The following is a 13026-nucleotide window of genomic DNA, read 5'->3' as shown; positions in this document are numbered from 1 at the left end:
TAGCAATTATAAATAAAGGGAATTGTAGAAGACATCAAGTATGGTCTGACAAGGGATCATTACATTTTTCCCTTCCATATTCAGTGAGCTAGTGGAGTTACCATGACTACCTGAAGTTGTACATGAGAAAACCATTTAAGTGGTAGTTAAATATGGGTGTTTGTTTTCTAATATTTTAAGTTATATATAATTTATAGTGTCAGAATGTTTAAGATAGGTTTCAAGCCTTTAGGGTCCGTTTGGCTGCGGGAATAGAAATATGGGAATAGGAATTCTGGAATAGAAAATAGGGATACATATTTCTATTCTTTGTTTGGTTCAGCCAGAATTTGAAGGGGAACTCACGGACTCAAAAATTTATGTTTTCTAAAATAAATAAAATTGGAATAGGAATACGTATTCCAATTCCACCTATTTAGGTGGAATTGCAAATGCCCATTTTTGGGTCAAAATTGGAATACATATTCCTATTCGCAATTCCGATTGGGTGCACCCAAACAGCGAATTCAAAATTTTAAGAATTTACATATGCCTGTTCTACTCGTAAACGGACCCTTAAGATTTACAATGAGAATTGTAGTTTTGATAGAACTTAAATGTTTTCAAACTCAAACAAGCTTCAGTGATCAGTAGTTTTTACTGTGTGTTCGTCCTGATATGATAGATAGAAGTATCAAGGTGTTATTGAAACTTGCTTATTCCACAGTATTACATAAGGTATATTGTTGCTACAACATTGGTGGGTTTGTTCATTATTTGGCCACTATTCAGGGTGCTACAATAGTGCAGTTTTATAACAGCAATAAATGCTTTTCTTTAGAGTTAATAGTGCACTCGTTCTAACATTGTAATAAAACAGTTATACTGTGAAAGGCTTATCTTTGTATACATTCAATATTGTAACAATAGGTTCTAATCATTAATTTTTGCATAAATAAAAGGACTGAGAAATTATGGTTGACAGTGAACAATATAAAATAATTTCATTAAAGCAAGACAGAGGGAAGTCATTGATGGTCCGTAAAAAATCTCAGGACACAAAACTTGAGTTTTCCTTGATTTACACCAGATTATAGCACTACCATGTCCTTTGACAATACCAAGATGTGACTTGACATAACTTTAATTCCGAAGTATACACACATAGGTCCATGATCAATCAGAACACAGTTTTCTATTATCTAACTAATGGATTTGTAAACACAAAATTAAAAACACTGCCTTCAGAATATTGCTAATCCTCAATGTTCCATGAGTAGTATTTTGAAATACTTAAGCTATGCAGATTTAATTTTCTCTCAGATTGTTGAGTTGAACACATTGGTTAAACATTTTTTGTTTTTAATAATATAAGAAACTGCTCCTAGGCTTAACAATAAGGATTCTAACTAATCTGACATTTTTCAAGATTTGTTTATTTGTTAAGAGCTAGGAAATATAACAAAACTTCTTTGTGCAGGATGTTGATTCTGAAAAGACAAGTAAAATGTTGAAACATGGGCGATTCCTATTGCAGTGTGCTTTTCAGTGGTTTTTGACAACAGGACGTCACTCACTTCCTGTAAGAAAATAAAAAAGCTTTAGTATGTTGTTACTGTTTAATCATTATTGTAGAAAACACAAATTTTCATATTCGTTCTTCCATTATACAAGTAAAAACACACACCATCCAACAGTAAGTAGCAGATATTATCTGATGGCACAAAGCAGTAATGGAAGAGGAATTGAGTACAATGGAAGATATGTGGATGAGGCAGAGCAAAATCGTTTGACAAATGCACAACAGTTTGCATGTGTGTCCACACACAAACAATGAAATTGGAGGGTATGTGAGAGGAGTTCAGGAAAAATATGTGGCAAATTTAGGTGGGTTGAAATGCAAGTATTACCTGATATAGTTTAACTGAAAAGCTTATCTGGAGAGTGCATATTACTTGTTATATCATGGGCTATATCCAGTATATCCAGAAGCAATTGCATATTTAAAATATCATGTTATATTTTAATGTTGACATTCACTTTTTGAAAAACATAACATAAATTCACTTTATGTTATGTTTTTAAGATTTTTTTATTGCTTAAGTGACTATAGAGCACTTTATGTTATATTTTTAAGTTGAGTTGCTTGTTAATTTTTCATTTAAGTTACTTATTAAACTATATAGTTTGATTTTTTTTTGAGTTACTTTATGTTTTATTTCAAAACATCTAAGTTAAAATATTGCTTTTTGATTAATATTTGCACATGATATATCTATTATATTGTTTAAATGTTATTTTTGACCCAATTAAGTGATATTTCCTAAAAAATCAATCATACATGTGCTTAATTGATCACTTAAGTTGTGCAAATACAACTTTCAACCCATTTACATGTTTACATGTAAAGGGCCTCCAAGAGTGCGGTTTGCATTGGAAAGGCACTTTTAAACACTTTAAACATGTAATAGACCTCAAAGGATGCAATTTACATAGAAATGACCTTTTACATGTTGAAGTGTTACATGTGATGCCTTTAGGAGAGTGTGATTTGGCATTTTTAAAACATGTAATTGTATCCCAAGTCAACGTTTTTACCTTCCAAGGCCAAAAATGTCCAGTGCATATTACATGATAGATATTTTAAAAATGTGTAATAGAGGATGGAGAGTGCGATTTGCATTCTTTATCATATTACAAGTTTTTAAATATCCAATAGCACATGGAGAGTGCGATTTGCATTGTTGGCCAAATACATGCGTTTGGGCATGGAGAATGCGATTTGCCTTCTCAACCTCCAAATGCATATTTTTAAAACATGTGATTGCTCCGTGAGTGCGATTTGCACTTCCAGCCACCATTTGAATACATTTGAATTATGTAAATGCATCCATAGACCTTGATTTTGCATTCCAACACATGCAAATGCATTTGAGGAACCCATTTTTGCTTTCTTGAGTCAAAAACGCTTCAAACACTTTCATTTTTTGGCCACGTTTTTGCTAAAAATGCCTAGAAAATTGGATTTTCCCCTACGTTTTTGCATTTTGGAGCAATGTTTGTGCATTTGAATCAATGTTATATCATTTGGAGAGACGTTTTTGCGTTTACAAGTCAAAAACGATCAATATATATGCATTTTGGAGCCATGTTTTTGTTACAGACGCCCAGAAAATTGCATTTCCAGCCATGCATTTGCATTTGGAGGTTACAATTTGGCATTTGAATGCATGTATATGCATTAAGAGACCATGTTTTTCATCATTTCCAGCAAAAACGTTTCATGTATTTGCATTTCTAGGACACATTTTTGTCAAAAACGCCCAGGAATTTGCACTTCCAGCCCATATGTTTGCAAATGGAGAAGGCGTTTTGGAGTTTTGGGTCAAGATTTGGCATATGAGAATCACGTTTTTTACCAAGGGCATAAAAAATGACCCATACTTGTGCATTTGGAGGGCACTTTTTTGCCCAAAAACATCCTTCTACATGCATTACATCAAAATGTTTTTGTATTACATGGGTTTTCTAACTTGCATTTTGCCTTCTACATGCGAAAACACCCAAGTATTTGAGCATGGAGATCATCATTTGCAAGTTTTGAAAAGGTCAAGAAGTTGTTTGAAAATTCAAATTTGGAGGAGAAACATTCTTTCAAACCTATTAATCTTCCACATTTGGCTCTTTGATCACCAAGAAAGTTGAAGTTTTCAATCCTTTTCGATTTCATTGCATATTTTGGTTCATCCTTGTGCTTCTGTCCAAAGATATGCCATGTATTTTGTAAATCTTTTTTAAATAAGAAGACAACTTTCACTTTCAAGTGCTTGGAATTTCCCCAAATTCCAATTTCAAATTTGCATAGGAAAGCAACTTGGTATTTGTCATGTCTAAGTAAACCAAAGGTATGTTTTTGTTTTGTGTTTATTTTTGTTTTGTTGTTTGCTTGTTTAATTTTCTTCTTTCAAAAAGCTAAGGTTCTTTCCCCAAGACTGCAAGAGGGTTCTTTACCATTCCACTTTCCATCTTTTCATGCAATTGCATCATATCTTATTCCACTAATTCTTGCTAAAGAACATTGTATCCACTTTCCAATATACGCAAATACATTCATTTCATTTACATGTAATCTCATTCTCCATCCGCATTTACATGTAATCTCATCCTCTCTCCACATTCGCATGTGATTCCATCCCCTGAACCTAATCACCTGTTTACATCAAGTTATGATTACATGTAATTGCGTTTGGAGAATCCGACTTTGGAAGGTCACTCTTTAAACACCAAAGTTGCCATTTGTACACATTCATATGCATCCCAACTTGCATTCTTGGTGATACCCACAAAAGCCCATCTTTGCCCACAGACAATCGACCCTTGAGAGTCTGATTTCGGCCCCTTTTGCCCAAATATGTTATGGTGCAATCTTCAAGATATGTTAGAACTTCTTCAAAGAATAGAGACATCTCGTTAAGAAGGCATGCTTTGAATCAAAGGAAGTAATAATTCATTTGGTTTCCACTTTTCCAGTGGCTGTCCGAGAACCTGATTGTGTAGGAATGCACCGAGCACTTTGCTTCAAAAAAAGAGAGTTAAAGGTGCTGATGGAAAGTTGTCCCCAGTTTACATTCGGACACCATCGAGAAGGTTTTCAAAGTGTTAGATACTCTAGAATGTGCCAATCTACAAAGGAGAATTCACGATAACTTGAACGAGGAAAAGCTTTGTCACATTAAGTTTTCAAATGACAATGGTCAATTCATCAAAGAGAGTCAGAGGCTATCAAAAGACGCAACACCATGATTATCATGTGATCATCCGGGATTGCATTATCAAGTACAAGGTCTTTGCTAGCAATCTACATGACTAATTCATTTAGAATCAACAGCCTCAACTTTTTCTTCAAGTATTTTTATGTTTATAGTTGGAGAGAATGAATTGCATATGTAATTGCATGTAATTCGATTGCATATCCTTATGACATGCAATCCAATAATTTCTCTCACCTAGTTTGATCAAATCAAAGTTGGTTGAGTTGCTCCCACTTTTTTCTCCTTTTTTTTTCTCAACTCCTTTGCCTATATAAAGGAGTGCACTCTCATTGTAAAAATCATCTTTTGTTGTATGCAAGAAAGCTCTTCCAAACTTGTGCCAACATAACTTCGATTGTGTAGTACCAATTTGGGAGAAAAGTGAATAAAAGAAGCAATTGTGGTAGTACAAATTAGAAGCTTTGATTGTAATTTGTGCCTGTCGTCTTTGATTCATGTTATTATTGTGTGTTTAATCATAGAGCATAGTGAGTTGAGAAGCAATCAAAGCCGAAGCTTTGATTGGGAGCAGTTGAGGTAATACATAGACTAGAAGCTTTGACTATAGCTTGTGCTACCATCTCAACTTCAGGAAAAGTAGTTAGAATTTCCCTACTTCTGGAAGTCTTTGCACCCCAATAGTAGTGATTTTTCTTATAAATTAGACAAACAAGACTTAGGGCCAAGCCGTTATGCTTTCAATCAGCCTTTGAGTTCGTGTTGGTTTATTGGTATCACCATTCCCAGTCATTAGATAGAAGTGTAGTTAGAGATTTCATCTTACCCATTACTCGCTCGGTAAGTGGATCCTTTCTTGAAAGTTAAGATGAAAGAATATTAGTAACACCCCTTACGAATCTCTCAACTTCTTGCTTACCTTGAGTTGATCCAAGGAATGGTGAGAAGGGAGAGCCTTTCCTTTAAGGTAGGAGAAACTTTGTCTCATATGTTGTGGCTGGTCTACCTATTTTTGGACTAGATTTTCACAAAACTGTCAATTGCAAAAAATCCACCCAACAAAGTGCAACTAATATTTTATTATCAAATTAACAAGCTTTTCAAAGTGATATTTAGTATTATGTTGAAAGCGGTGACATGCAAAAAGAAATATTAAATTAAAAAGGTGAAATTCTTTTAGTTGCCCTAAAAGTTTATTTGCTATCCAGAAATATATCAGTTTATTTGCTATGGATTGTGGAAATTTAATCTCTTTAATTGATGCCCTAAAAGTGTCTGAGTTCGTGGGAAGACAAGACATTCTTGAAATTTTATTTTTTAACAAATACTAGTTTGGTGAGATTAGATGTGACTCAATCTTCAGTTGAAGGATGAAAACCCTTCCAATTATCAGTTTCATGGAGGAAAATCCTTCTGACATTTAGGTTCATTGATGAAAACCCACTAGTTGAGTCTTGGTGAATGCACATAGGATTCACAGCTGTGTTGAATGTGAGAGAAGTGAATTGGTTGAGCTAACTTGTTAAATCTTTCTAGAATTGTGGAGTTCAACATTACTGAACATATTGAAAAATTGCAGGAAAATGATCTATGTGCAGGGTTTGGAAATTCAAGAATTTTTCCCATGCATTGAGTGTTTAATATTAGACTGAAAAAGGAGCATTTCTGTGAACAACTATTAAAAAATTCTGTTCTGAAAATGACAGTTATGTGCCATTACATCAATTCAACTTGGGTGGCCATTTGGAAAATGATTAATATTTGTGAAAGGGTTGATTAAAAATACTTGCAGAAACATAGATTAATGCATATTTTCTTGTTGGGCACATTACTGGAGGCTATAGTAATCAGAAAAGGGAAACACCAGCTCATAAGTGAAGTGGTTCAAGCTTTGGATCGATTTTTGGACTTGTAGCAGTATTCAACAAACAATAATGTCATGTAAGAACCAGTTGGTTCTACCCATGTAAACTCAATTTTTACCTTTTGACATTTCATCAAATGTTTGGCATGCAGTTCTTAAATTCTTATTTCTGAATATATATGTGTTTGTTTTGTTTGTATTTGAATGGTTTTGTAATTACTTAACAATTAACAGTGCGCGAAATAAACTATTTGTTTCATAAATCCAAACAGAAGTATCCCAATTTTTTCGATAAGCAATCTGATTGCATACAACAACAGTTATTGGAATTTAAGAAATGAAAATAAGCAACAATAATGAGAACCTGGAATGCCAGCATACATAAATTTGTCAACCAATATATTGTTATCACTGCTTCTGTAGACTATTCCTCTAGTCGCTGGTGCTTGGAAATTAAATAAGGCACTTTGATAACATACTATTCACCCAAAGCAGCCCGACAAACCCAAACACTGCCTCAAGCAATCAAATGCAGTCATAAAGAACCTAACACAGATTTCTTAGACAAGATGTGGGCATAAAATAATAGTGCCATCCCTCTAAGTATGACAGTGGCAGCCTTTAATTCCAATTGCATCTCTTCATATAGGGGCTACTTGCATTCACCAAATCGATCCCCAAGTTGCAAATCCTCTCTGGAATTAAAGCTGAAATCTTTGTCCCAATTTGATCACCAAATTAAGCGCAATCTTAATATCTGGATGAGATTAACGCTGACACAATTCACCGGCTGAGATCAACCAATTTAAAGTGCAAAATACTCAGAAGATACCCAAATCCTTTTGGCTTCCAATTGCTCAAACCCTAGGCACAACTCAGTCACCAATTTCACAAATGTCAAATGCTCAATCCCCTCCTTTTCTTCCTTGCATTGAATGCATTTATAATTCACAAATGCAAATCGGTTGGATGCTTCTTGGTCACGCCTTTCATAACATAAAACATAGCTTGGTCATTTAAAAATATTTTCTTTTGTTGCCATGTTTGATATAGATAGTTCATTATATTTCCTAGTGTCTTCTTTTCAGCCAGTGTTAGAGGATGAGTTGTTAGTCTATTGTTTTGTCCCTCGTACTCTGATTATTGTGGATAGAGGGACTTTTGAGGCAGAGGCTAAGTTATGGAGAGTCTTGGCTTCTCCACACTTCAGTAAGTTTGGGTTTGGTCTTCGTTAGGCTTATATTGGACTTTCTTTGGGTTTAGTTTCATGTACTTTTTTTTAATGACAAGTTTGGACGTTTGAGAGGGACCCTTTTTATTTTTTGGAAAGTGCACTTTCCCACAAGTGAAAATAATAGGTGACTCTTATATTAGATGGCATATTTAAAGGATAGTATTTTGTGTAATGTCCCCATTTTGAGCAAGTTCTTACAGTTGGCTTGGTTAGTGCACCATCACGACCCTCGTGAGTTGACAGGGGGATATGAGGGTCTCAATTGTGGGGTTATAGGCTTTTCAGCAGCCTATGATGTGTTTTGGCTCCATTTGAGGGACTTACCATTTATAGTAAGTCAAACTATTGGTTCTAATGAGCTCAGTTGAGCTAGAGGAGTTGTGTGATGCTATCAATTTTTATTTCGGGCTTTCAGTATGGACTCCAAGAATCTTGGAGGGAGCATCTATTTATAGTAAGTCACCTCAAAAGGTTCATTCATCGTCTATCATCATCAAAATCACTTTGGTGTTGTCAGATTTCGATTTTGATGCTTCTTTAGTTGTTTTTGCAAGACGGGTGAATTATTATTAATTATTCATCTAAATACGCCGAGTTTACTATTTTTGTTGGTGTTGTCTGTTGGACACCTCAGTATCATAGCTCGTTGGAACTAGGACAAAATGTTTTAAATCATGGGAACAAGAAACAGTGGCCTTACGTGTCAAAATATTAAGTTATGGTGGAAAAAGTCATTTTTTGGAGCCAAAAGCAAATAATAAATTATATTAATGACACTTTGTTATATTGTGTAGAGGAAGCTTCTTAAGTGGAGTTCTTTTGGGAAACTGGTGCCATTTGAAGATTATAAATATGAGGACATTTGATGAGAAAAACATCCGATTAGTTATTTGCCTCTGTTGTCTGTGAAGAATTTTCTGATGTTTGGTTTTGTGCCTTTGCTGAAGTATAAGGGTTTAATGCCGGTTGGTGTTCTCCACTGCTGAAGTATAGTGGAATTAATTCTGAGAGTGACTCAAGTTTGAATTGATTGAGTCTTCCTTCTGTATATGCTGTGATTTAGAAGATGTTGGGTTATTTGGAAATTGGTTGCACTTGACTGGGAGAAAATTGAAGAAGTCCACCTCCACCTTGGACGGCTTGTTTTTGCAATTCTAAACGCTGATTGCTAAGCTATATGCCTGGGCGCTTCAAGTTACTGAATTTGGGTTAACGTTGGCACTAGAAAACAACGCTGCATATCCAAATCTGAGCGTTGGAGATCTGGAAATAATTGGTGGCATTCCCAGCAAATATTCTGGATGCACTAGTCTGCAATCTGGGCGTGCATCCATCAGCAGATTGCAATTGACTGCTGCAATCCAACCCACGCTGTGAATTTTCAGGTTCTTGATTATAGTTTACAATAAGATAATTTCCTCAAGCAGGTGATTTGATAATGGATTTAATTACAAGTGTTTGTCACAATTTCCAAGCATGGGATTTGACGTCATTAATGGTCTGCAAATCTGGGTTCTGAAATCATCTATAGGTTTTTATCTTTATTATATATTGCTCTAGAATTTGAATTTCAGTCATCTTTGTAAATTTCATTTAACAATTATTACTGTGCCAAAACAAAGTGAAAGGAGAATTATTCACAGTGGTTTATTTTGATAAATCTTATCAGTAGAGTTGATTCATGGTAAACCTGGTTAAAGGCCTGCTCATTTGGTATTAAGCATTTTCAATTATTAAAGAAATCTTTCCATTCAAAATATATGAGCAACACATAAGGAAGAGATATATATCAGTGGTTTGGTATTCCATCTATGCAAGAAACTTGAACTCTGATTTAATTGGTAATTGTGAATAATTTGTTACACATCTTGGAATTGAGTGCGAGATTTTAAAACATTATTGATTGCCAAGCGTTCGATTAAATACCAAACTATTGATTATTAAAGGAATTTGATGTTTGGTGGAGCTATAACCAGTTAGGGTTATTACATTTTGGGAGTTATTATTAGTTTAGTGGCCAAATTATTGCTAAAACATTAAATGGCTTATTATAAAGTTATAATTTGACTTTATAATTTCGCTTCAGCTAAGGGTTGAGTCATCATTGGAAGGAGCTATCTATTCAATTGATTCATGGAAGCCTAAGCCAAGGTATTAATTAAAGTATTAGAATAAATAATCATGAAAGGGAAAAAGTATATTTATTAAGCCCACATTGGCTTGAAAAGTGTGTTCTCCCACAAAGTGTTATAAAAAGATTCATGTGTTCTCTTTTCATTATGTTGCCTATGCTTTTGATTTGTGTGAAGAGAATTGTACACAAGGATTTTGGAAGTTTCAGCATGGAGAATTGAGAATGCTTCACAGTTTTGAGCACTTTTTAAATGGTGTAATATTTAGTGAGTTGTGCAAATGACAATGGCTTTATTTAGAGGCCATGATTGGGTTTATTGGTGAAGAAATACCAATGGTTTGTGCATCTTTGATGCTTATTCATTAGAGACATGGGTTATCATTGGCAGCCATAGTTAATCAGCTTTTGAACATTTGTGAAGTTTATTCATGACTTATGTGCATTTCCTTTTGTTTGTGTGGAAAAGAAATTGAAACAAGGGTTTCAGATTTTGAGCTTGAGGAATTGTGAATTCTTCCAACTGTTTTAGCACTTTGAACTAGTGAAACTATCCAGAGAATTGTGCTTGAGGATGGTTTAATTCAGAACCATCATTGCACTTAATTTATGATCAGATTGTGAGAAGCATTTTAGTGTAGGGTTTCAGATTTGATTGCAAGGGCAAAAAGCTTAGTTGCCGATTCGGGTGCGAGAATCCGATTCAAGGATTCATGAAATTTTATTTCCATTATGATTTGTAAGGTGAGTACACACACACACATATATATGCATCATATATGGATTTGTGTGTACTTATTCCAAGTTTGGTCAATGAGTCCTTGGAGAATTATGTGGATTTGCACCTCATTCTCTTATGTCCGCATGGATTCATGCCATATTCTACCGGGTCAGTGTTGATTCGTAATGGATTCATAACAAATTTGTACAGAGTTCGGATTTGACCCTGTAGGTTCATCTAGATTCGTAGATTGTGAGTCTAGAAGAACCCACAAGGTCAAATTGAGACCCTGCGTGAACTCGACAAGAACCGGTTTACGAATCCAAACTCGATACGGACTCAGATGCGCAAATCTGATAGCTAAGTCAGAAAGCTTTAATCGGTGCAGATTGCAACCCATGTATGATTCAACCTCAGTTGCACAGGTACCTCCCCTCCCCTGGGACCACGAACTAGTTCGAACCGGTTCCAAGATCAGGTCCGATTCGAACTTGGTTCGCCTAGGGTCCTTTTTCGCAGGCCCGGTTCGATCTGGTTCCAGGCGAACCACGTCCAAAAATTCGAACCAAGTCGAATCCGCGGCTATAGACATGATTTTGATTGTTTTATTTGCAATTTTGCATAATTTTTTGGCGTCCATGTAACCTAAAAAGTTTTATTAATTGGTTTTGTGCCCTCTCATTGCCATTTGATGTTTCTAAATAGGTTATTTTGCCTTGAAGGAGAGCACATAAGTTTTTGAGCAAGCATCTGGTTGTGCAAGGAAGAGTTTCAAGATTGATTTGTTGGTGTTCTTCAAGTGTTTGTGCATCATTCATACACATTTGCAAACTTGCAATGGCTGGAAAAGGATACAAAGAAGGGGAGACAAATGAAGTGGGATGTAGATGTAGATTGCGGACTTGGATGCTTCCACTGCTGGGCTTACAATTGATGATTTTGATGACTTTGATGCCAATACCATTGTTGATTCTGCTGCTGATCCCATTGGCCTTGGTGCAAGTAATAGTGGAGGTGGAGAAGGAGGAGATGAAGAAGAAGATGAAGAAGATGAATATATAGAAGATGAAGATTGAAGAACTTAGAACTAAAAATTCAGAATTTTAATAGATTTTCATTCCATTAGTTACTGTTAAACCTTGAACGTGAAACAATGATACTTGAACTTGATATTTTAAATGTTTTGAATCTTTCATCTTTGATGTTGAAGTTGATTGAACTATGTTACTATATGATGGTATGATCACCATGATATGTTATTGTTTATGCTGTTTTAAAGTTTTTGTTGTTTAAATGTGTTTATGCTACTATGTTGCTTTCTAATTTTAACTCATGCTTCATAAAGATGTATATATATATATATATATATTTAAATTTTTAGATGTTTTTGTACTAACAAACCCAAACGAACCCAAACCCCTTTCCAAAATTTTGTCGAACCATCGAACTGGTTCTCGAACCGCAAACTTGGAACCAAACCCAAACTGGCAACTTAGGATTCAACATTTGAGTTCAAAGAGTGACCACATGTTATATAAGTGAAGCGACAATCTTCTACAAGCTGCAATTTGAATATTAGAGCTAGTGTTGGTAGACTAAGGGAACCTACTTTGATGAGTGGTGTCTCAAATCAATGTTTCTAGCCTTGGCATCAGATTGGAGGACATTTACAAGGAGCCGTGACATATATATTGGCATTTTTTTTGGCATAACACATGAGCTACATTTCATTACCATGTTCTCTCTAATTTTGTATTAACATTTTAGAATAGAAAAATTGGTATTTGTATGCTTTATGATTACTTTGATTTAGTAAAGGTTTGCATGCCAACTGTTTGGTTTAATGCCTATGAATATTGCTCAACAATTCAGACTTTATATATGTTGTCAGTATGTTTCTTTTTATGACAACATATTGAAGAAATATCCTTTATTTAGAATGACAAGTGTTTGACAAAATTAATTTGCAAAGGGTTCATGTTTTATAACAAGATTTGGACAAGAAAGATCAGAAAATTCAATTTAGACTTTGCAAGCCACCAGTTTGACAAAATGCATTCAATACAAATCTTAAAATATAAATTAGAAATGCAAGGGATATTAGAGTGGCGAAGTTAGAAGCGGGTGGGGTTCTTACATTTCCCTCCAAATATAAGCACCAAGTCACTTTATAATTAAATAAACATTTAATCCACTTGAGCACACTTCATAATATAAACATCAAATTTAACTATTAATTAAATAGAATTTAATTAACATTTGATAATGACTTAATAACTCATTAAATCCTTTGAAGGAGTCACTCCATTTTGAGTTGCTCACTACTTG

The 13026-nt window shown here is 34.7% G+C and overlaps 1 protein-coding gene across 2 annotated transcripts in view; it reads left to right on the top strand.

Moving 5' to 3' along the window:
• LOC149530897 (POLLEN-EXPRESSED TRANSCRIPTION FACTOR 2) overlaps positions 1–13026 on the top strand; it is a 139514-nt gene that overhangs the window by 41655 nt on the left and 84833 nt on the right. For both annotated transcript variants that reach the window (XM_089809781.1, XM_089809782.1), the window contains one exon: positions 1460–1561. In XM_089809781.1, coding sequence (XP_089665907.1) covers positions 1460–1561 — 102 coding nt within the window. The remainder of the gene's footprint in view (positions 1–1459; positions 1562–13026) is intronic.

The sequence above is a fragment of the Cupressus sempervirens genome, chromosome 11, assembly GCF_028749045.1.
Source record: "Cupressus sempervirens isolate cs-2001-9-10 chromosome 11, ASM2874904v1, whole genome shotgun sequence".
Taxonomy (NCBI): Eukaryota; Viridiplantae; Streptophyta; class Pinopsida; order Cupressales; family Cupressaceae; genus Cupressus; species Cupressus sempervirens.
Note: the sequence above shows the minus strand (reverse complement) of the source record. Positions and strands in the feature narration are given on the sequence as shown.